Raw genomic sequence first — 24,909 nt, forward strand, 5'->3', positions numbered from 1 at the left:
TCCCAAGCGTTAGTATCACAGTGTGAGCCCCTTCGCCTAGCTTCCCTTTTGTTTTCTGGTTTGTTTGGTTGTTGGCAGTGCCTCACAGAGCAGCTCAGCCTAGTTTAGAGTTGACTATGTATTCTAGGCTGACCTTGAATTTGGGGCAATCCTTCAGTCTCAGCCCTGCAAGCATTGGTGTTACAGATGTGAGTCACCACATCTGACTTCCACCGGCTGCCTCAGGCTACATCCGGTTTATTCCCACACCAGGCAATGTCACGCCTCCCACACAGGCCCTCTTAGCTCTCCTCTGCCGAGTTCATCCTTCCTGGCTCTCCTGCCTTTCTTCTTCTTGCTGTCCTTTTTCTGTTACTAACAAGCCATAAAAAGGGACCCGATTCACTAGATGCCTGGTGCTCAAGATAAGAAACCAAAGGCTGGAGCATGAGGCCATGACTGGAAGACCAGACGCAGCCACACCGAACATGGGCTTCCAAGCCAGGCTTCAGGGGCCGGTGAGTCTCTTACAATTGTGTGTAAAACACTTGTAACACCAGCGCTGAGAAAGATGTGGCAGGAGGATTGCTACAAGTTTGAAGCCAGCCTGGTCTTCATGGTAAGTTCCATCCATCCAGGGCTATATAAATAGACCTGTCTCACTTGATCTTAGCCAAAGGGCCAAGAAGCGGTTAGGCCTTGTCTCAAAATGTTCCTCCAACCCTCAAAAAAAATTTCTTTTTTTTTTTTGTTCTTTTTTTCGGAGCTGGGGACCGAACCCAGGGCCTTGCGCTTGCTAGGCAAGCGCTCTACCACTGAGCTAAATCCCCAACCCCCCAAAAAAATTTCTTGTTAGCGTCGTATTGTTTGCAACTATAAAGACTCTTGGAGCTAATGGCTTTATTTAGGGACACTTCAGAGGCTCCAGGAGATGTGGAGAGGTTTTCTTCCTCTGTCTGCGGGGGCCACACAGCAGCACTGGTGTAGGCTGTGGGAGGAGATGGAGAAGAAAAGGAAAACATGGTAAAAGAAGCTTCCTGGAACACAGCCTTTCCAGCCCCTGAAGAAGGCCGTGGCGGCTTTCTCAAGGTGACAGTGAAAAGACAGGCTGCAATGGGAGAGAGCTCGGCCACGTCAGAGAGGCGGGTAGAGTTACGGATGATGTGGGCAGGAGACTTCCGGGCAGGGTAGTGGATTCAGGTTGGCACTCAGTCCCTTGGGAAGGCATCAGAGGTTTTAGGTGGGAATGATGGGATCTGAAGTACAGTTGAGCAAGGTCATTGTCACCGAGTCTGGAGGACTGAGCCTGGGATGGCGGTGGGGGTCAGGCTCTGACTAGAGAGCAGTGAGCAGGTTCAATGTCAGGGCTCCGTCTCCTGAGAAAACCATCCAGTGACTTCTCGAAAGAGATCCACAAGCCCGGGCTTGTTGACTGGTGATGAAGGAGGGGAGCAGACAGACAGGGTCTTTGGATTGTCACCTGAGATTCTGAGTTACTCTTTCCTGTTCATTCCTTCAGGCCACCTGTATGGAATTCTGTACGAACTACACGTGAGCTTTCAGCCTGTGTGAAGTTATTTGAAGTGGGCACCCCTCCCTATCTATGCTGCTACAGGAAGTCCTCCTCCATGCTGGAGTGAGACTGTCCAGTGATGTGGCAGCTTTGAAGTCACCTGCACTCCTGCAAGTGACTCTCACTCGTGCTCCATAAGTCAGCAGGGTAAACTCTCGAGGAACAATCGTGCTTTGGTAACCCAGAAGTGAGGAGACAGATTTTTGTTTATGTCTCCCATAACAATGTTCTTGGGGGGGGGGGGCATTGTCATCGATAAGATCTGATAAGAAGAAGGAAAAGAGAACTGGGAAAGGTGACACCTAGTCACATATTGAAGTGGCCAAGGCTCTGGTAGCACAACGCCGACATGTTAAAAGTTGGAGGCATTAACTTGGTAGAAAGATTCAATTCCACATGAGCTGAGTGCCCAGAGGGCCCAGGCTCGAGAGATCACACATTAGACGTATCTGGCTACATCTAGTATTTGGAGCCATGTGTGAGGTCATAGGAAAAGAGGGTGGAGAACAGAGAGAGATGAGGGATGGAGAGATCAGGAGGAAGGAGACCCAAGGAAACAGTCCGGGAGGGCTAGGAGGACCAGGGTGGAGAATAACACCACATGGGAGGTGAGAAGGGAGGAGTAGATCCACTCGCTGCTGGAAACTTAGGTGGGGTAAGGTAGAAGAAGCCATTATTGTACTTAAGGAAGAAAGGCGGTGTTCTTAGAGGAGAAGCGGGTACCAAAGTGAGACGGTGGAATGGTGGGACAGTGGGATGGTGGGTTCTGTAGCTCTTTTAGCAAGAACTCTGAACAGCTAAGGAGGAGCATGGAGTCCAAGGTTTTACTTTTGTGATTTTGTTTTTCACTTTTGAGACAAGGTCTCAGATAGCCCTGTTCCTGGTTAAGCAGCTGAATGAGGCCTTGAATCTCTAACCCTCCTACCTCCTCCTCCTGCATGCTGGGATTGCAGAAGCATGTGAATTGAGCCTCAAAGCTGAGTGCTAAGTGTGCCTTCTACTGACCCAACTGCTATGCCCCCAGCTTGAATATCCTACAGTGTTTGAAGGGACAGGTGGCACACTTCTCAGCAGAAGGAGGGGGGAAGCAGCTAAGCTTCTCCACTGCGATGTCTTAAATGCGGTACTCATTACAAACAAGGTCAAGGGTGAAGAGCACTAACCGCTGTTTCAGAGGACCTGGGTTCAGTTCCCAGCACCCACATCAGACACTCACAGCCTCAGCCTCAGGGCATCTGGTGCCTCCTTTTGGCCTCTGTGAAGGCATACGTGCACATGATACACATATGCACACACAGGAACGAGGGAACAGTAGGGCCCATTTTTTTAGAGCCATTTCCTTAGTTTTCTGTCTTGTGATTGTATTCCTACAGCGAAGCTCTGTTCTACTTTCTGATGTCTGGGTAGAGTTTACTTTGCTTCCTTTGCTTTTAAAAAAAAAAATGACAGGGGCTGGAGAGATGGCTCAGCGGTTAAGAGCACCCGACTGCTCTTCCAGAGGTCATGAGTTCAATTCCCAGCAACCACATGGTGGCTCACAACCATCTGTAAAGAGATCCGATGCCCTCTTCTGGTGTGTGTGAAGACAGCTACAGTGTACTTATATAAAATAAATGAATAAATCTTTAAAAAAAAATGACAGTAACTTTGGAACCTTGACATCTGATAACATGTTTACTATGGGTAAAACTGTTGGGAGTTCGAGGACCTTTGAATTTGGCCAGTTTTTAAGGTCAGAAACAATACTTCCCAACAGACAGAGAATTGCCAGCTGCCTCAGAATTCAATGACTTCCTTGTTTTGTTTTGGTGGGCTGTGTGTGTGTGTGTGTGTGTGTGTGTGTGTGTGTGTGTGTGTGAGTGGTGGTGGTGGTGGTGGTAGTGATGGTGGTGGTGATGGTGGTGGTGGTGGTCGTTTCCTTTCTCCTGCTGTCTGTGTCTTTACATTTTTAAAGACTCTATTTTGTTTCACGTGTATTGATGTTTTGCCTGCATGTGTGCCCGTGTGCACACACCATGCGTGTGCTTTGTACCTATGGAGGACAGACGGGGGTCATTGGATCCCCTGAAACTGCAGTAAACAATTGTGAGCAGCCGCGTGGGTACCAGGAACCAAAACTGGGGTCCTCTGGAAAAACAGCCAGTGCTCTGAACCATCGAGCCATCTCTCCAGCCCTGACTGGGTCTTCCTTAGTCACACCTGATTGTCATCTGCTGCAAGGCATTCAGTCTTTTATATTAAAGAGATGATTCTTTACGTCTGACCATAGAAAGAAAATTGAAGTCTCCCACCCCAAGCCCGTTTGCTTTGTGCGAGACACAAGCCATTCCCGTGGTACCAGAGTTACACTTTGTCAGAAGGTGATCCAACACTTAATAACCCTCTGAGTACGTTTCTACTCAGGAACTCAGGAAAGTCAAGCCCAAGCTGTCTCCTGTGACTTGCAGGCCTGCTTGGACCTTGGCCCTCTGGCCTGACCTTCTCCTGGGCTCCCTTTGGTTCCCTGGCCCCTCTGCTGATCCCTGTACTCTTGGTCTCCGTGCGTAGGTTGCATCTGGCCTGAGGACTTAGCTCTGTTCTTGGAAGGTCCTTGTGCTGGCTTAGATATTCAGGCAGCCAGCTCCCACTGGGCCCTCAGATCTATGGTAGAGCCCACCTCCTCAGCAGGGCTTGCTCAGACACCTCCCTTCCATATCGCATCCCGTGCTTCCCATTTTGTTTTCTCCGTAGCCTCTGGCCAGCCGACTGTATCCTTTACCTACGTTGTCCTGTTACTGTGTAGCTCGCAGGTGAAACTTCATAGCTTCCCCTGAAAGTTAAGCTCTGTTCTAGGAAGCCTTTTCTGTTGACTGCCGGGTTCTTGCACTTAGAGCAGCGAAGCGGAAGCTTGTGCACCTCTGTGATTATGCGCTAGCTGGGTGAGCAGATGTGTAAGTGGATGCTTGGGCAACTCCTAGTTTATCTCCTACTTTATCTAGGCTTTCAATTTTTAACCTCCTCTATTGCTTAAAGCAAAGAGCAACTGTAGGATGTATGTGTCTGTCTGTCTGTCTCTGTGTGTATATGTGTTTACATTTCCTTTGTATACATTGGTTCAGACCCTCAGACATATTGTTTAGAAAAAAATTAGTAATTCCTAGGACAGAGAAAATTGGTCATCAGAGCATGGAAACACCCTGGTTAGCCAGAGCTTGTCCCCCCCTACTTTGGTCTGAGGAAGTCTGGACTAGCCGAACTTACCTGCCGCCCAACCCCCACATCTGCCTTCCCCTTCCCACTGCTGATGCCTGGGGTGGAGGAGGGCCCTGGGGGCTGAGACAGGAATGAGTAACCTCCCTGGCTGGGACTCCTTCGAGATTGCAATCTCAGCTCCTAGACTCTTTGCCTTTTTACTCACCTGGGAAACACTCCCAGCCCCGCCCCTCTCCTTTCCTCTTTGAATTCAATTTTATTCCCTCTCAGGTGGGTGGGGGCCAGAACGGTCTCCATCCCCTTCTCAAAACTTCTAAAAACCCCACAGAGACCCGACACACTCACGTTATTGCTTCCTCTCCCACCCACTCATCCCCCGCCCACCCCAGAAGACCATTCCTCCACCCTGCCCCCTATACACACAGAGACACTCCCTAACCAGCTGCAGGGGCAGCATGGCCCCCAGGGGTGAGCCTAGCTCGGGAGAAGTCTTCCAAGGCTGCTGTAAACTATGCTGTAGGATTTGGGGGAAATAAGCAAGGGTTTTGACTCATCTTTCCCCTTTCTCTGGAGATAAAAGCCTGTGGCTGTAACATAGCTTCGCTTTCACGTTCCCAGCCGTGGGACAATTGCTTCCTTCTTCCGGCATCTGTTTCTATCTTGCCCACTGAGTGCTGGATTACAGGTTTTAGTAGAGATTAGCTGGGTTCAACTTCCCATCCTAGACCTAGTCCCTCTCTGGTCCCATCTTCCTTTCTCACCAGCGCTACCATAAAGCTCAATGTAGCCATGTGCAGACCGAGATTCATTTTTTTTAAAGCATTGTGAGGAATTAGTGCATAGTTCCCTTGGCGCACACACCCCATTAACACCGGCATCCTTAGAAAGAGTGTGCGTCCTTGTTAACCACATAGACAGGTAACATGGTTCTCTTCCTCTGGGCTCAGCATTTTAACCAAATGCTTTGAAGTCACACGTCCACCAACTGAGGAAAGAGTTTCTATGGCCTTTGAGCTCCGTGCATTTAAAAGAAGCACGTGTTGCTGAAAAGACCTTGTGTTTTTAGTGCAATAGATGTGGGTGGGATCTACGATAGCCGCCTCTGGGACATGTGCAGGACCCTCTATTCGGTGCTTTACGGTAGGGTGTCTGAGTTTGCTGCTGGATTTGCCTTGCTGAAACTTCACACAGCTGACTTGATACCGGCACTGGGCCCTGACCTCCGCTCCCTCGGCACTTTAAAGGTTAATTTTGTTGGCGGATCGGATTTCCCTCCAGGGCTAGGGAACGGTAGTAGTCTCCTCACTAGCCCCTCAGTAGCAGATTCGCAGGGTGCTGTGACTGCCCGGCCAGGCGTGGGCGGGACGGCAGGCTGCGGGGACTGTGGTCCCATGAGAGTCACTCGGCTTCTTTGTCCACCGTTCTCCAGGGTCCGTAATGTAGTGCCATGCTCTGGCCTAGGAACCTTACAAGGTAGGACGATTTCTCAGAGTTCCTGGGACTAGGGGTTTAGGGCATGCAACGCCTTGTAGGTTCTTGGATAGTATTGGAAAGCTGGCAGAGCAAGCAATGGGGCAGCTGCCAAAATCACCACTTTGGTGTGAGAGTGTGAGTGTGTGTGTGTGTGTGTGTGTGTGTGTGTGTGTGTGTGTGTGTGTCTACAAATCCCGCCTCCCCGTGTCCTCCTCTTTAACCTTGATGGCTTAGAGGTGGCTGGGACATTCCCCAAAAGCATTTGACACACCTAGACAATTCATCCCCAGTGTCCCTGTCCCCCTTATCAAACTAGGCTGTCAAGCCTGAAAAACTGGGTGTTGCTCACCCAGCTGTCTCAAGTCTTCATTCCAAGTCTTGGGCTGCTTGGGGGAAGGGGAGTGGGGGGGGGCTGGAGTGGCCCACGCCAGGGCTGCTGGTGGCTTGATTAAAGTGACTTGCATGGGGGGTTTTGTTTAGAATCTAAGGAGCCAGATGAGGCTGTGGTTGTGTTTACTAATACTGAAAATTACTGAGTGGGCTTTAAAACAAAACAAAAACTCTCCTAAAAGTTAGGTCCCAGGAGAGAATGAGTAGCTACAGTGTTACAGCTTTAAATACACACATAGATGTCTGCTCAGAGATGTGTAGTCCGGTTTTTAAACCTAACCAGGGAGAACAAAGTGGTTCTTACCACCTACTGTGTGCCGAGCATCTAGCAGACATCTTCTTCCGTCTTCCTCACTGAGCCTGTAAGAGCATGCCCAGCTTGGAAATGAGTCAGTGGGAACCCAGAGAAGTTAAGTGAGTCGTTCAACATCACACAGCTAATAAGAGAGTGACTGCTTTGCAAAGAAAGGGTGTTTCCTCTGGTCAGGGATTCGCCAGTGCACACAGCTTGGCAACCTGACTGAGAACCTGCTTGTTTCTGGGTTAGGAAACACCCCTTGCTTTGCAGTGGGACCTAGCTGCTGGCGGTTCTGACTTCCTGAGGCTCCTGGTCCATGTGGTGGCTTTGGCTGAGGCTGTGCTGCAGAGAGCTCAGAAAGCTCGGAATCTAACTACCGGTCACATCTGGGAAGGCCGGTGACCTTGGAGCTGGCCGTGGGCTGCCATGGGCTGCCGGGGGGCCTCTTTCCAGGCAGCTGAATGACTCTTAGAGGGGGAAGATGTCCAGCTTGCATGTTAATGGTGCCCCAGGCTGTTGGCCAGCTGGGGTGCCTAATTAGCTACCGCCTTGCTTCTCTTCAGCCGCAAAGTTGATTTTGAATGGTAGGTGATCTTGCTTTCCTCATATTTATTGATTTTATGTGTATGAGTGTTTTGCCTACATGTAGGTGTACCACATACTTGCCTGGAGAGCATTGGATGCCCGGGGTCAGGACTTGCAGGTGGTTGGGAGCCACCGTGTGGGTTCTAGTAACTGAACCAGGGTCCTCTGCAAGGGCAACAAGTGCTCTTAATCACTGAACCATCTCTTCAGCACCGAGAGCTCGCTATTATTATCCTTCCTCCTTCCCTTCATTCCCTCCTTTTTCCTTACCAGATAGGGTCTGTCTATGTAGCCCTGGCTGTCCTGGAACTCACTGTATAGCTCCACCTGCTTGTGCCTTCTGAGTGCTGGAATTAAAGGCATGCATTCCCATGCCTGCTGAGGGCTAGTTTCTCTTTTCTTTCTTTTTTTTTTCTCTTTTTCTTTTTCTTTCTTTCTTTTTTTTTTTTTTTTCGGAGCTGGGGACTGAACCCAGGGCCTTGCGCTTGCTTCTACCACTGAGCTAAATCCCCAATTCCACAAGGGCTAGTTTCTCGACCTAGTTCCTTGTCTAGATTTTCACTCCAGAGGCAGAACTTTACAGGAGAGCCTTTGACAACAGAAAAGGAGAGTACCACCCCTGCCTCCCGACCTGCTACCCTGAGAGCAGCGTGCTTCTTGTGTACTCAGCAGTCTATAGATTTCCATAGCCCTAAACTGGAGACTAAATGGAGATCGGGGTGGAGGAGAGTTTATGAGGATGTGGAGACCCCATGTACCCCCACCCCCACCTCGGTAGACTTACGGTAGCCAACTAGTTGGCCTCTCTGTGATTTGTCCCCCCACCCCATTCTCTTTAGCTCACCGAGATGTTTTCAAATGACCTGTGATACTACGTTGTCCTTGGTTTGGAGAGCAGGTGGATGTTCTAATTTCTTACATGCCTTTCCCCCTGCCAAAGCAGATTGATTATTTCCTTCTTCTTCTTCTTCTTCTTCTTCTTCTTCTTCTTCTTCTTCTTCTTCTTCTTCTTCTTCTTCTTCTTCTTCTTCTTCTTCCTCTTCCTCTTCCTCTTCCTCCTCTTCCTCTTCCTCTTCCTCTTCCCCCCTCCTGCCCCCCTCCTCATCCCCCCTCCTCCCCCTCCTTCTCTTCCTCTTCCTCATCCTCCTCTTGATGTGGTTCACAAGAACTCTGGAACCAGAGTTGCTGGGCCATGAAGTTCGATTACCCTAATCAGCTCACTTAGCTTCTTCGAGCTCCCCTTCCCCAACTATGAAAAAGGAGACCTTAGTACTTGATAGTGCAATCTGCTGACATCTACAGAATACTGAGACGGTGCCTGGAATCTGTTATTAGAACTCTTCTCCCTAGTCAGCGAGTGTTCACTGTTTGCATTCATTGCGATGGCTGGATCTGTGGATGTTAGGGGAAACCCCTTCCCGGGAAATTGAAAATGAGGATGAGTTTGCTGAGAACCTTGGCCCAAGCTGGCTAGCGACTGGCAATGGCTCAAGCTGAGCATGGAGGAGCCCGGGAGGAGAGAAGGTTTTGTGTAGCTGAGGTCAGCAGACACTCTGGTGCCTGTTATAACAATGAGGGTCTGAGGCATCCAGACCAAAGCCTGGGGTTTCCAACCATACAGAGCCCTGAAACCAGAAGGAGAATTTCACGCTTCCTCAGAGGGACCACCTACTTGTCCAGGAGTGGGTTACCAAAGTGGGACAAAGGTGCTGGGGGATGAAACCCAAGCCTGGAGCATTCTCATCTCTGCCAAATCCCCTCTAAGCCCTCTTGGTGGGATTTCTGTTTCCCTCTTTTCATCCCAAGTGACTGGGCTTGCACCTGGCACCATCAGTAGACGTTATTCTCCCCGGAGACCTTGTTCACAGACCACAGCAAGGAACAATATGCCTCCCCCAACCCCCAGACTTTACTGCCTGCTTCACAGTGTCAGTTACACCTCCCTCACATACACCACGCAGGTTCCTTGCAACCTGGGCTGCAGCTGCCCTGGGTTGGTGCCCTCAGATGTGCCTGGAGAACCTTGGGCACCCATCAAACCCTTTTCATTCCCACAAAAGGTCTGTGAGAACTGAAGTGGGTGTCATTAGCACAATACCACACAGGAGACCCGAGTCTCCCAGAAATGAGGGTGCTCTGACAAGGTAATTGGCGCCTGGATTCCAGCAAAGACCTATTTGGTAGTTTCTCTGCAGAGCTGGCAGAGCCTCTGTGTGCCTCTTGAATTTAGTGGCATCCTTGCCCATGTCTAGGCCAACAAAACTTGCTGACTTTGGGATTTAAACTCTGCCCTTGCAAAGCTCAAATTAAACTTCTGGGTAATTTTTGTTTTCTTTTTGTACCAGAACTACAAACAAACACCACATGCTGGCCCCAGAGAGAGGTGACTAGCTGGTGGGTTTTTGTTTTGTTTTGTTTTGTTTTTTGGTTTTTTTTGTTTGTTTGTTTTTGTTTTTTTTTTTTTGTTTTGTTTTGTTTTTGTTTTTTTTTTCAGAGCTGGGGACCGAACCCAGGGCCTTGCGCTTGCTAGGCAAGCACTCTACCACTGAGCTAAATCCCCAACCCCGTTTTGTTTTGTTTTGTTTTGTTTTGTTTTGTTTTGTTGTTTTGCTGTCTCTTTTGTTGTTGTTCTCTCCCAGTGCTGGGGGTCCCAGGTCATCTTGCAGTTTCTGAGGTAAATCCACACCCTACTTACATTTTTTTTTAATTCAAGTAGCTGTGTCTTCTGTGGTGTGGAAAACTTCTAAGACCTTCTGGAACACTGAGGAGATAGATGTGTCTTCAAAGTCCGTGAAGTGAGCACTTGGGAGGTGGATGGCTCAGTGGCTAACACTGGTAAACCACTTTCAACACAAGCCTCACCTGTCTCCTTAGATTCTGAGATCGAATTCCCAAAACTGTATCAAACTGGGTCCATGTAGCATGTAAGTCTGTGATCGTGAGGCTCCCAGAACTACAGTGAGATGGGAGGTAGAGACAGGAAAACCTCTGGAAGCTCTTGGACTACCTTGGGGTACACGTGGGCACTAGTGAACTGAGAAGAGACCCTGCCCCAAACAGAGTGGAAGGTGAACACCACACTGACCTCATCCTCTGATTTCCATTAGCTCTGTGGCCTGCAGAGCCCTCGGATATGAACACAGATTGTGTGTGTGTGTGTGTGTGTGTGTGTGTGTGTGTGTGTGTGTGTGTGTGTACGCGTGCGCGTGTGCGTGTGCATGCGTATTATATGTATGTATATATATCATACACACATCACTCATAACACTTGTAGTGGACTCTCATAATTCACCTTACAGGTTCTTACTTCCATGCCCTTTGTCCTATTTTCTCCGATCCTAATTTTTCTCATCTCTGAATAATTATTAATTACACTTATCTCATGATAACTGGGAAGAAAATATGTTGAATAATAGCTGGGCACGATGCTTAGGAAGCTGTTAATGTTTCTTATTGCTTTGATCGTAGCAGTATGAGAATCAAAGGGAATAGAATATCGGGAATATTAACAGACTTGCTACAGATCAACTAGAGCAGGGTTTTCTATCATCTCCCTGGCCCTTTATGAAAGGTCTCTGGGGAGTTCTGGGAAGGCATTTGAAGGCTTCCCTAATGGGACCCTGGAGCAGGTGGGGGTTGGAGATGCTCTGAGGCAGCCTGCTGGCGGGGAAATAGTTAATGTACCTGTTTGGTGGGAATACAGATAGCTAACCTTTCCCTTTCTTTTCCTGGGATTTCCTGGCAAGCCAGAAGCTGGGCTGGCTCACTCATCCATTACCAGAGGACCTCATTCCAATCTGGCCCTGGGGTTTCAGGGAACAATTGCTTTGAACAATAGCCAGAAAACAAGTTCCACCAGTCTGGCCTTTTTTTTTTTTTTTTTTTTTTTTTTTTTTTTTTTTTTGCAACTGAATGCAGCTGGCTGGCTGAGGTGGGGGTTGGGGGCTGGCGGCAGAGTGGGCTTCACGGGGACTCCTCAGCTGAATCGGAAGAGCTAGCTGGTAAGGTCTGGTTTACGGTGTGGTGGTGTGGTGCAGCTGGTGTTGACTCCCCAGAAGTTTAGTTAATTGCAGAGATCTGCTAAGGGCAGAGGTCTCTGGGATGGGTCGGAGGACACTTAAGTCCAGAGAGGGTCCTGCCTCTCCTGAGCTCTACCGTTCGATTTATTTATGTTTTACAGTGTTGCTTAGCAGGTCTTCCTCTTAAGTAAATAGCATTATCTCCCAAGGAGTCTATTTGAAAAGTATAATGATCCCCTCTCCCTCCCTCCCTCCCTCCCTCCCTCTCTCCCTCCCTCCCTCTCTCCCTCCCTCCCTTCCTCCCTGTAGCTCCTTCAATACTTCCAGAGCTAGGACATGTAAATCTGGGTAGAAAGGTCTGCGTCCTTGTCTCTGTAACCTTGCCGGGTCTATTCTGAGCAAGAGATGAAGTTGTAAATATGTAACCACATTGACTCAAGATCACGGCTGGATGTCTTGTTGCTTTCAGCTCCCCCACTCCACTCCCCAGCTCAAACTCGCCTTCTCCCGCCCTTGGGATGATCACTCCACACAGCACTGGGGGCAAAGTCGGAAGTGTGCACAGCTGAAGTAATTTACAACCCTGTCACAGATGGTTTTCACAGCCATTCTTGGGGTGGCAGAGGAGTGTCTGGGCACTGTAAGAACCCTGGTTCTAGGGAAATGGCTGAGTGCTGGCTGCTGGCTGCTGGCTGCTCTGGGGTCTCTGCCCCATGTCTTTGCTTGCCAGGGAGATTTGAAGCTCTTGTGGACTTTCTTCTTGGTGAGCTGGAAAGGGGTCGAATCGAATCTTCTGGGGAGGAGTTCTGGGGTCCTAAGTATTTGGAGAAACAGAAAGTGAAAAATGTCACTGGCCCAGTCAACATCTGGTCTGTCCAAAGGATACTGTCCCTGGTGACCATAAATACCAGGCGGGAACCTATCCTCTCTCTGTGTGGTTAGCATGTGGTCTGATGTAGATGCCAACATGAAGTGACTGTAGAGCTTCCCTAGTGGGTTTGCAGCCTTTGGATGCATGACCCTGTGGGGCAGTGGGCGTGAGGCTTCCTGGGGGTTATGTTGGATGAGAGTGCATACCTGTGCAAAAAAAAAAAAGGAAGAAAGAAAGAAAGAAAAAGACACCTGTCATTGGGCTGGACTGGTGGCTCAGTGGTTAAGGGCACTGGCTGCTCCTCCAGAGGTCCTGAGTTCAATTCCCAGCTCCCACATGGAGGATCACAACCACAAGTAACTCTAGGTTCAGGAGACATGATGGGTACCAGACAGACAAGTGGTACACAGACATAGTTGCAGGCAAAACACCTATAGATAGATACACACACACACACACACACACACACACACACACACACACACACACACACCTTAATTAAAAACCAAAAAACCCCAAAAACCAGATACCACTAAGGGCTATCTGATAATGGCATGCATGAAAAACATTATACCTACCTATTTCTCTGTAGGCTTACATCTATCAGTAGGTAGAGCACTTTCCCATCAAGTGCAAGAGCTGGAGATTGGTACCCAAAAATACCAGAGGGCAGGGCAGAGACATGGAGGCCCCGGAGCAAGTTGGCTAGACTAGAGGAATCCTCTAGCTCTGAGTGCAGACAAGATACACTATCTCAGAGTGATCGAAGACACTCAACCTGACATGGACATCTGGTCCCCGCAACACAAGCACAAACAGATGTGCATATCACACACTCTCTCTCTCTCTCTCTCTCTCTCTCTCTCTCTCTCTCTCTCTCTCTCTCTCCTATAGATAGATACACCTATAGATAGATACACACACACACATACACACACACACTCGTGAAAAAACACCAAAAGACAAACAGAAAGTACCTCAGGTTACTCCGAGTGGCAAAGTGAGTGAGAAGGAGGCTGGGCGTTTGAACGGTTGATTGGCAGTATCACTGAGTGGGCAAGGAGACCCCAGCGTGGACAGGCGTGTCTCCTTTTAGCTTTCCTCTGGACTGAGCCTCCTGCACTATTGGTCTGAAAGGAACCTTCTGGGCCTTAGTCCAGCTCTTGCTTATAGAAGAGGAGCTCAGAGCCTGGAGAAGACAGGCCTCATCTAAACTCCCCCAGGACATGGGTCTGGGGAAGCACCAAGAGGCTTGGGCTGTGCCTGTGTATGCTGGCATGAGAGAGCAGTGAGCGAAGGGCCCACTGACCTGGGCTCGGAACAGAGCCAGATTGTGCTATGCTGCAATGTGGCTGTAGCTGTAGGGGACCAGAGCCATCTGGAACCAGTGCCAGATCAACCTAATGCCCTCTGCCACCTCCCTGATTTGCATTAAATTTATATTCCAAGCTGTCCGTACTGTTCACAGATATTGGGTAGGCCGACAGGGATCACTCTTGAGTCTTGTGTGACCCTTACCTCACACAGTGCCTGGCAGCTGGAGGTGCTGGCTGACTAGATGGATGAATAAATGCAGGATACTGGCTTAGCGCTTAGCGCTTAGCGCTCAAAAATGTTCAGTCTAAAGTTCTTAAAGAAAGTGTTCGGCAGTCTGGGAATGGTAGCACATGCCCGTAATCCTAACACTTGGCAGGCAGAAGGAGCACCAGGAGTTCCTCTTCAGCTTTTCTAGGCCAACCTGAGCTACGTGAGACACTGAGTTTTAAAAATGTGTGTGTGCGTGCACAATATATATACAATTCAGATTTCATATAGTGTGTGTGTGTGTGTGTGTGTCTGTCTGTTTTATGGAATTCCACCCACTCATTGGCTAAAGTAGGTGATTGTCTTTAAAGCCAACCACGTATATGTGACTCCAGGGGTTGGGCTGTTCATTGAGAGGGAGGCACATGATTGTCCACAGCTGGGAAGTGGAGCTTCTGTGTCCATTGTTTCCATGAATCCACGCATGCATTCTTGCTGTCACTCAGCCTAAGAACTGATCAGACGTATCTGTGATCTGTATTGAAGTTTAAAGAGAAACAGGGCTGTCCGAATGGCTCAGCAGGCAAAGGTGATTTGCTGCCAATCCTGACTACCTGAGTTCAGTTCTCAGGACACACATGATAGAGAGAGAGATCTGACTCTTGCAAGTTACCCTCTGACGCCCCGACACGTGTGCTGTGGCACCAACACACACACACACACACACACACACACACACACACACACACACACACACACCTACCTCCTCCTCTTCCTCCTCCTCCTCCTCCTACCAATACTACTACTACTACTAATAATAATAATAAATGTATTTTTTAAACATTTAAGGGGAGGGGCTTAAGAGTTGACTTTGCACTTAAAAGTACTTGCTTCCCCCCCCCCCCCAGTTCCCTTGCCAGGCAACTTACAAGTGCTTATAACTCCAACTCCAGGGGAGCAATAAAAAGGAGAGGGAGGAGGTCAGGTTATGGAAACCCCGCCTCTGCAGGCAGCTGGAGGATTGTCTTTGAAAGTCTTGAAATTCAGAGCAAAGGGGAACTCAGGAAAAGCTGCAGGGAAGCCAGGCAGCGCTTTCCAGGGTTTGTTTGTTTGTTTGTTTGTTTGTTTGTTTGTTTGTTTACATAGACGACCAAGGATTCCAGGATCACCTTGAGTGGTAGGTGCGGAGTCATCTTGAACATAGGATCCTCCTGCCTCCATGTTCTGAGTGCTGGGATTCTAGGTCTGTGTCACCCAGCCCTGCTTATTACAACACTGGGGACCAACCCTGGGGCTGTGTGCAAGCCAGGCAAGCATTCAGCCAACTGAGCTGCCTCCCAAGCCTCATCTGCCTGGGGAGAAACATGTTAGGCAGTGCAAACAGCCTCTCACAGTTAGTGCATCAGAATACCCAAACCGAAGCTTTGGCGTTTAGACCGGGATTTCCTTACAGGCCTGAAATCTAAGAGTATTTCTATGCAAATTCAGATTATTTCAGGGTTAGCGTGATGGCTTCGTGGTTCTGAGTGCTGGCTGCAGTGGCCGAGATTCTGTGTTTGTGTCCTCAGCAGTAGCACAGCACAGTGGCCTACAGCCACCGTAACTCCAGTTCCAGAGGGTCCGACACCCTCTTCTGGCCTCTGTGCACACCAGGCACATAGGTGGTACACATACATCCTTGCAGGCTAAACACTCATGCTCATAAGATGAAAATAAACGTGGAAAACATTTTAACAAAAATATAATTTCTCGTTGCTGACTTGGCTGAGTGGCTTTACCTAAACAGGTAAACAAATCTGCAGACTTGAATAATCAAATCTCTTTAAACATTTTAAAGTGTGTTTATAAATTGAATGTACCCACGCCCCTCCCATAAGCCTTTCATGTTTCCAGCAAGGCAGCAAAGTCTTTCAAGCATTTAACCCTTGATAGCAAATAAATTAGGCTGCTTATTTTAACTTCAGTTGTTAAGAAGTCGTCTCAACCTTTCGGTTCTTTTCTTATCTTTTCTTTATGTGTGTGGGTGTTCTGCCTGCCCGTGTGGAAGGCATGTGTGTGCAGTGCCGAGGGAGGCCAGATAGTCCCAGATCTGTCCTCACAGGCTGTTGGGAGCTACCATCTAGATGCTGAGAACGGAACCCTGATCCTCTGTAAGGAGAGCCAGCGTTCTTACCTGCTGAGCCATCTCTGTAGCCCCTCCAGTCTCCGTGGAATCATACTCTAGTTTTTAAATCTTACATCTTAATCTCATGCCACTTAAAACTGTGAAGTTGGGGGGTGGAGAGATTTTTGCCAGAGGACCCTGGGTTTGATTTCCAGCATCTACATGGTGGCTTTCAACTGTCTGTAATTCCAGTTCCAAGGGATCCAATGCCTTCTTCTACACATACATGACAGGCATACAGACAGGCACAACACTCATATACATCAGGTAAATAAGCAAACACATAAACACACACACACACACATACACACACACACACACACACACACACACACACACACAGAGTTTTTCTTTGAGACAGGGTTTTTCTGGCTCTACTGGAACTCACTATGTAGACCAGGCTGGCCTCAAACTCAGAAATCCGCCTGTTTCTGCCTTCCTAGTGCTGGGATTAAAGGCTTGCACCACCACCGCCCAGCAGCAGCAACTTCTGGATTTCCCTCTAATCATCCTTAATCACCTCTCATAACTTGTTTTGATATCGATTGCCTGATTTGAGGTCATGGACTCCGGCTCCCAGTCCAGGCTGTACTGGTCTCCTGCTGGCTTGACTGCCTCCACTTAGCTGTTGTCCTTCCCGATTAGTTGGCATCTTGCTTTCCACATTCTTCATGGCTGACTCTCAGCTGCCCATCTGGAGTCACTTACAAATCGCACTTCCCTGATAGCTGGTTAGGGAGCGCAGTTACACGGAATAACAAGCCTAAGCAAAGCCACTTTGAGCAAGAGCAGGGGCCTGGTCCTCACACTTCGTGGGTGTTTCTGGCTCCAAGTCTGGCTGGAAGCAGGGTGAACCAGCCATGCCAGAGGACTGACCATCCATCCCACCATAGGAGCCTCGGAGCCTTTGCTCTCACTGCTGTTCTCTCTGTGCTCTCCTGCATTCTGTGCAAGGTGGATATACTGAACAACTAAGCTGAAAGCAGGCTTTCCTAGAAGCCCCTTCCTCTCCCCTGCCCAGCAGGACTCGGGGCGTAGAGGCAGATGCCTAGCAAACTAGTGGAATGAACTACAACTTCTTTTGCGTTGTGCGCACGTGTGCAAATGTACGAAGGAGTGAGTGTACATGTAGGGGAGACTCTGTTTGTTTGCTTCTTTTTACTCTCAGCCACCTGACTCCTCAAAGGCTTCCGACCCCCCTTCTGCAAGGCTTTCTGCAGTAGTCACCGTGGAAGGCCACACGGGGCAGTAATCTGGCTAAGTCATTGGTCGAGTATCAGTCCTGTCCTTTTTGCCTTATATGACCTTGAACCAGGGTCATGGCCTCCCCTGGGGAATGGATTATGTAGTATTTGGTGGGCTTAGAGAACGTTATAGGGGAAGCTGTCTGTTGTCACAGTGCAGAGTGTGACACTGGAGTCAGGGTGACTGGATTCTGACCCACTCATGTCTCTCTAGCTGACCCTGTACTTAGCATCCCGCCTTTCTGAACCTTCGCTTCTCCAGCCATACAGAAGAGAAGCAGTAGTACTGACTATTACTTACTATTTGCCGTGGGTAGAACAGGGTCACGTCGATGTTGGCGGCTTACTTTATGGAATTCACCCATGATTTTCAATTCATTAAGCACTTATTAAGCACTTGCTGTATACCTACCATCTCACAAATAAGGAAAAAAAATAGATTGTATTGGGGTAATAGAACACGATGACTTCATAGGTAATGGGTGACATTTCTGAAGAGATGACATGTTTGCTGAGACCTAGAAGATAAGATTGCAGGGACAACCAATGAAAGCCTCCCTGCTGACGAAAAATAGTCCTGACTTAGAAGGGAGGGAAGCCCATATGGTCAGAGGCAAGTGCACAGTGGAGACAGGGTTGCAAGGTAGGGATGGCAGGTACACCTGGGGGAGGGGAGGAGTGCCAGCTAGGGACATTAAAGAAAGGAGTGGCCAGACCCAGGGCATTTCAGGTCACTCAGGCTGCCATGGGAGGGTAAGTTGAGAGGAAATCACAGAAGGCCAATGTGTGGTGACCCAGGCAGAGCCCAAGGCACCATAAACTGTGGGGTGACAGTCTACACTGAGCTGCACATATATGGACGGTGCATTTTTCGAAGACCAGATGCTGGGTTAGATGTGGTGTTGGGAGGTGGCAGACAGTGACAGGTTATCCAAGGATGGAAGTCCTTGCCAGGATACTGGCTGGAAGCTGGAAGCTGGAAGGGGTTGAGCTCTGCCTATCTGAAGCTTGGGGAAGGAAGAGCTGTGCTTTGAATATGTTGTGTGGTGTTACAAAGGCGGACCTGGTGATAGGGTGGTAACACTCTCCACTCTCCTCAGACCTTGTTCTGGAGAGCTGTCCAGGGAACTCAAGGCAGTTCTGCTCCACTCCCCCTCCTCCCACAAGGGACCGCATTGAATCTTGCGGTCATTCTGATCCTGCCCTGCCAATCTTGCCCTGTCAGTGTCCGAGGGGAGGAGTGATTACCTTTAGCAGAGGAAGAGGGAAAGGACAAGACCAAGGAAGGCCTGTAGCCTCTCCTCCTGAATCCACCCATTCTGGAGAAGTGGGACCAGCTCCTCCACTCAGGTGGCCCTCATAGCTGAGTCCCATCCCAGCTGAAGCCGTCCGGAAGACATTAGGTCACAAGTGAGGCTTTTTCCTAGACCTGTGTATCTGCCTGAGCTGTCAGGCTGCGTTGGAGTCTTGAGAGGCCGTCACTCAGGATGTTTCTGTCTTGGCAGCTGGGATGACAGCAGCTCCGTCAGCAGCGGCATCAGCGACACCATAGACAACCTCAGCACGGATGACATCAACACCAGCTCATCCATCAGCTCCTATGCCAACACGCCTGCCTCCTCCCGGAGAAACCTGGATGTGCAGGTAAGGAACAAGAGAGACTTTCCCAGGCTCCTCCAGCCTAGCTCCAGTTTGGCCTTGCTGTGGTTAGAATTCCCATGCCGATGAAGAGAGGTCCAACCCCTAACAACCAGTCTGTGTATCCTCACTGCAGGGAAAGAAGTAGTAGGCAGTACAGCTGGGCAAAGGAACTTGCACTCTCAGTGGTTTGGTGTGGGGAGACCATATTCTCTCCCTGGACCTCAATTCTGGCTTGTTTTTAAATAAACAAGCAGGAGTCAGAAAGAGAATTCAGTTTATAAAACACAACCCCGAGAACTTGTTTAATACCCAGAAACAAGATTTAAAAGAAAAAAATAAAGATTGTGTGTGTGGCAGTGAGCATTAGTATTCTCAGTTGCTACAGAGGGAGAGGGCTCACTGCCCAGCCAGCGTAGCCTACACAGCAAGCACCAGGGTTATGAGAGACCCTGACACCAACAAAATGGCAGGCAGCACTTGAGGAATGGGTGCTCAAGGGTGTCCTCTGGCCTACTCGTGTGTGCTCACGCTTGTTCACACATGCCAGTTCCCTTAGCGTGTGGACACAAGTATATGTACACACACATCTTTTTAAAACTGAAGATAATTAGCAAAGGGTGGTTGGTTCCCCCAGCGTGGACCCAACAAAGTGTATCTCCTCTCTGCCCCATGAGCCATTGCTGCCTCTGAGCACAGGTGTCTCTCTAGGGAGTAGAATGAAAGTTAAGGCTGAGAACTGTCAGCTGTGGCAGCTGTGCTAGCTGTGCCAGCTGTGGCAGCTGTGCCAGCTGTGGCAGCTGTGCTAGCTGCGCCAGCTGTGGCTCACATCCCTTGCTACTGTAGTGTTGTACTAGTTACTCTTACTAGAAATAGCTTTCTGCCTTGTTTTTTTAAGACAGGTTCTCCTGTTCTTTTATCCTAATGCTTCATTCTGAGTGCTGGGGTAACCAGTGTGACTCACACCTTGCTTTAAGCAACACTAGGGACCTAAACCTAGGACTTTCCTCATGCTAGTAGACCTGTCTACCCATTGAGCCACATCCTTGGTCCCTTCGTATTTTTGTTTTTTTGGGGGGGAGATGAGGGAGATTAGGGTTTTAGTTTTTGAGAAAGTTTTGATGTGATCCAGGTTGGCCTAGAATCCTCTTGCCTCTGCCTCAGAAGAATTGAGCGCTCATATTTGCACCTCCACAGCTAGCTTTAATCTTTCCAAATTGTATTCTGCACATGAAAGCACATACCTTAGCTCCTGGGGGTCAGACGCTATTCCTTTGCAGGAGCCAAGTCCCTTTGCCCAGGTGACCCATGAGCAGTGTGTGACAGTAGGCACAAGCCAGCTGCGTTAACTCCAGGATTTTGCATTTCAAACAGTTCAGTTCTTATAGACTCCACTTTATTGGCCCTCACTGTATTCCTTAGAGCCTGGACTCGACTCTGTAAGCCCGTTTTATTGCAGCATCCTCGTGGCTCGCTGCCAGCACAAGGTCAGCTGTGGCAGTTCTGGCATGGGTGAGCCATTTGGTCCCTCTCTCTAGTGGGGCCTGATGTTTCAGGTGAACTGCTGAGAAGCCCTGGGGATTACCACCCCCCTAACTAGCAGGCCTGCCCTCCCATTCTCCCATAGCCTCTTCCCTCTGTGTTGCTTTTTACTCTGTATAGGTAGGGGCCACGTTGGAAGCCTCTGCTTCAAAGGTGTCTCTTCTTTGAGGGTAGGACTAAAGAGAAGCTGTGTTGGCAGTGTGGGGGTTAATTCTATTCTACAGAAATGTAGCTGCGGACTACCTGGCCACATGTTTAAGGAATTGCTTTTGGGATTGCCTGTTATAGCTTGCACTCTCATTTTAGCCAAAAATTGCAGTAGGTATGTGTATGTGTATACACATGAGAGTGGATGTTGTGTTGTTATTGTTGTTGTTGTTGTTGTTGTTGTTGTGTTACCCAGACAACAAAAAGGTGGGCACTAAGATTTTGGGTTGTGCACTTTGTGTCCGGATCCTGGTAGTAGTTGGGTGAGTATGCTGATTTTCTAGGATTTTTCAAGCTATGCACTTAAGATTCTGTACTTTATTATCATAAGAATATGGCACCTATGAGGCTGAGAGATGGCTCAGTGGCTAAGAGCATGTGTGACTCTTGCAGAGGTCCCGTGTTCAAGTCCCAGCACCCATGTTGGGTGGCTCATACTACCTTTAAGTCTTAACTGCAGGGAACTCCACACCCTCTTCTAGATATATATAGAAGAGCACTTATATACTTATACGCACATGCACACACACACACACACACACACACACACACACAAAATAAACTTTTTAAAAAACAATATTGCACCTGTGGGACGTACATCAGTTGGTAGACTGCTTTCCTGCCCCATACAAAACCCTGCATTGGGGGCTGGGGATTTAGCTCAGTGGTAGAGCGCTTACCTAGGAAGCGCAAGGCCCTGGGTTCGGTCCCCAGCTCCGGAAAAAAAAAAAAAGAACCCTGCGTTGGATTCCCGGCACCGCATCAACAGTGCGTGGTGGTGACCTGTGTATGGAATCTCAGAACCTGGGAGATGGAGGTAGGGGGTTCAGCAACGGCAACCTTGGCTCCATAATGAGTTTCAGGACAGCCTCGGCGATGCAATGTATGAAACCTTACCTCAGAATTACACACGCACATTCCTCGCATGCACCTAACACCTAAATAAATAATTGTGATTTAAAAACACACTCGAAGCCATACTCGCTGAGAACGATCTCACGTTGGTGTTTAGGTACAAGTTAGGAGCACTTAACCCAGCCTAGGTCCCTGCTACATATTGGATAGTCAGTGTCTGAAGGAGAGCAGGGGGAGCTGGGACACCGAGTCGGAAAACCCTCCCATCTGCTTCCTTCTCACAGGCTGAAGTTTGTCTGCAGACCTTACTGATGCCAAATAAAATCCTGCGACGCGCATTTGAGCTCGGCGCAGGCAAAGGCCTTCCCTTTTGAGCAGCACCTTGTTCTCTTCTCACAGATGTCACAGGGTGAGGTGTGAAGGCTACTACCAAGCAGATACCGCAGTTGAGATCAGAAGTCATTTTGAGGGATACAAAGGGGTCACTGTTCGTTGGGCCGATTTGGTCTCTTCCAGGCCTACCCAAGTTGGAAATATCACAGTAAGAGCAGCAGTAGGTCTGGGTAGCAGAAATGCTGGCTGCAGCAGAGGATACCAAGATGCCTATTGTCACGATGTTTTTAAATGGACTTTTTGTGACATTCTCTTTGTTCCTGTCCAGGGAGCATCTCAAAATATTAGATTCCACATTCTGGCAGCCTTGCGCCTCCTCCCCCACAGGCTGGCAGGAATGCTAAGGGCCATTACCCCTCTTTGAGTGAATGGAGCCTGAAAGATGTGCCCGCACCCTCCCACTCCTTGGTGCGTGCGTCGGGGGTCTTGTCACACGATGCTTTACCCTGGGCGAGTGAGTGGGCTACACAGCCCATCGGGCAGGACACACAAGGCAAGAGAGGGCTTGGCGTTCCCACAGGAAACACTGCCCGTCTGGCCTCCTCACATCTGAGGAGAAGGGAATTTCTTTTTCCGGGAAGCGCAAGGAGAAACCTGGTGTACTGATGGAAAGAGGAGAAGGCAGAGGAGGTGCGATCACTGGGGGAGTAAACCTTCCTTCAGGGGACTCTGTCTCCTCTGAGACATGAGAAACGTTGAAGGTGCCCCACAAGGTTTTCATGGCCTGTTTTATGGGTACCCTGATTCCCCGCTCTCATGGCTCAGTGTAAGAGACAAAGACCTCTGAGTGAGACCTGAGCCCCTCTGCATGACTTCTAGGAGAGCTGGTGAGTCCAACCATGGCATCAGAGAGGAGGGTGACATTGAAGTCAGGCGTTCTGGGGTTGAGTTTCTCGCCACGTGATATCCTGGGGTGATCAGTCAGATTCCTAGAGCCTTCAGCCTCTCATCCACAAAATAATGACCACTAGTCCTGCACCTTAGGGGTATGTCACCAGCGGGCCAATTCGGGACAGGCTTCTCCCAGAGTCTTGAGCTGCTGGGCTGCTCAGAGATCCCTCTTATCTCTCTCTGCACCTTAACTGCCCTTTTCTCCGTCTCCCTCTTGCATCTGCGGTGGTAATCGGGAGGGTGGCACGCTGTCATGTATTTTGCTTGTAGTTTCAGAACAGTCTGCCCTCCGTTCTGCAGCATCTTGTTCCCCAGGCGCTGTGCTGGGGCAGAGTTCTAACAAGCGCACATACGCCCGCCGTGCATTCATTCATCTGTGCGTTCAGTCCATGGCCACTCCGTCTTCCACCCTTGGTAGAAGGCACTAGTCCAGGTGCTGGGGGTGGTCAGCTGCCTATGCCCAGATCATCTTTCATTTTAATGCCTGAGGTTTTTGTGGTTGTTTTGCTTTGTTTTTTAAACAAAATTCACAGGGGGTGTGATGATAAAAAAATACAACTGTCAGTTTGTTTGTTTGTTTGTCTACCTCTAAAGGTAACAGAGTTATGATGCACGTAGCCAGGATTGCTGTCTTGTGTGTCCTAGCATCCTCTGGCCATCAGACTATCAGGATGGCAGGCTCAGCTTAACTGGAAAGAGGCAGGCTGCTATATACCAGCCTTCCTGGGAGCCACCGCTTCTGACTGCCAGTTACTTCTCCTTAAACCTGTGCTTTCATGGAAGATGTGTTCAGTGTGAATCACAGTGCAGTCTCAGGGGATGAGTTGAAAGTGTTTGAGGGTCCTAGTGTCTGGGGATACAAGTTGCAAGTGATGCTGCTGTAATTCTTTACATTTTTATGGGCTGCAGCTTAAAGCCCCCCACAGCATCTAGACCTGCCGAGGGATTCAGTGTCTAGAGGCTTAAGCAGCTAAAACCCTGTTCAACTTCTGCAAGACACAGGTGGGGTAAATGCTAAAGACACAGCAGGGTGCTGGGGTGCTTAGAGCTGGGGAGTTTGGTGAGAAGAGCTGCTGTTTATGACATTTCTACACACTAAGCTCTTAGAAGTTCACCATCCATTCTCCAGTCAATGGTCTATTCAATTCCCACCTGTCTGACAGCCATTGTAACAGCCTTAGAGATGGGAGGGAACCCAAGATCTCACACAGCAGTGGATGACAGCAGCCAGTGCTGGAATTTAAGCTCATTGGGCTCCAAAGCCTGTGTCCTTACTTTTGGGCCAGACTTCCCTTTCTGGGAACACTGCCCTTTACTCCAAGGTCCATTCTGGCTTATCTGACCTCTCCCCACAACTTGCCTGTTGATGACCTGTTGCTGGTAAGAAAAGCCCCAATGGAAGGTAGGACCACCAGTGTGCTGACCTGCTGGCCTTCCTATTGCAAGCTCCGGGAACAGAAAAACAGATTCCGCCCATTTTAACTTCCAAGAGATACCACCAGTGGTCACACATGGCTCCAGGAGGATTTGCTAAGGACGTGTGAGTGCAAGCCTGTCAAGATGTCCCTGGCAAATACCAAGCTCTGCAGAAGACGGTTGGGAGAGCTCTCACCCCGCACCAAGTTATCAGGTGTGATAGATAGTTGGAAGACTATTCTACCAGAGAAGAAAAGGCCAAACCATGGTCCCAGTCTGGGGACATGTGCACTCCCTGTTATTGATGGAGCCTGTCCTAGGGGGTCTGGCACTAGGACCAGGCTAAGCCTGCTTACTCTATGCCTGAGCTTGAAACAGCCAGAATGTCCATAGAATTAGAATTTGCTAGGTGTAGGTATCTTTAGTAGGTGACCTGAGGCATGTAGAAGGTTATATCTCTTCGAGCTTATAGTCAAGAATTACACTATACTATAATGGTTAAATTATTAGCTGGCAACTGGACTAGTAGAATACCCACAATGCCTTCCTCACTGTATGAGTTTGGTCAAGTTTCCTTTCTACTCAGGCATCAGTATTCTGTGAGTTTTTGCTGAGGAATAAATTGAATTATATTCTCTTTCTCCCCATCTCTGTC

General features: G+C 49.0%; 1 protein-coding gene across 18 annotated transcripts in view; it reads left to right on the forward strand.

Moving 5' to 3' along the window:
* Nav2 (neuron navigator 2) overlaps positions 1-24,909 on the forward strand; it is a 658,579-nt gene that overhangs the window by 569,437 nt on the left and 64,233 nt on the right. For 15 of the 18 annotated variants that reach the window (XR_010060052.1, XM_063278060.1, XM_063278151.1 and 12 more), the window contains one exon: positions 18,818-18,956. Coding sequence is in view for 15 of the 18 variants with exons in the window: in XM_063278060.1 (XP_063134130.1) it covers positions 18,818-18,956 (139 nt within the window). In the remaining 3 variants the exon portion in view is untranslated. Of the gene's footprint in view, positions 1-5,137; positions 6,218-6,261; positions 7,490-18,817; positions 18,957-24,909 lie in introns of those variants that run through there. The other 3 variants (XM_063278407.1, XM_063278482.1, XM_063278458.1) reach the window with 3 other exon arrangements.

This window comes from Rattus norvegicus, chromosome 1 (genome assembly GCF_036323735.1).
Source record: "Rattus norvegicus strain BN/NHsdMcwi chromosome 1, GRCr8, whole genome shotgun sequence".
NCBI classification, from domain to species: domain Eukaryota; kingdom Metazoa; phylum Chordata; class Mammalia; order Rodentia; family Muridae; genus Rattus; species Rattus norvegicus.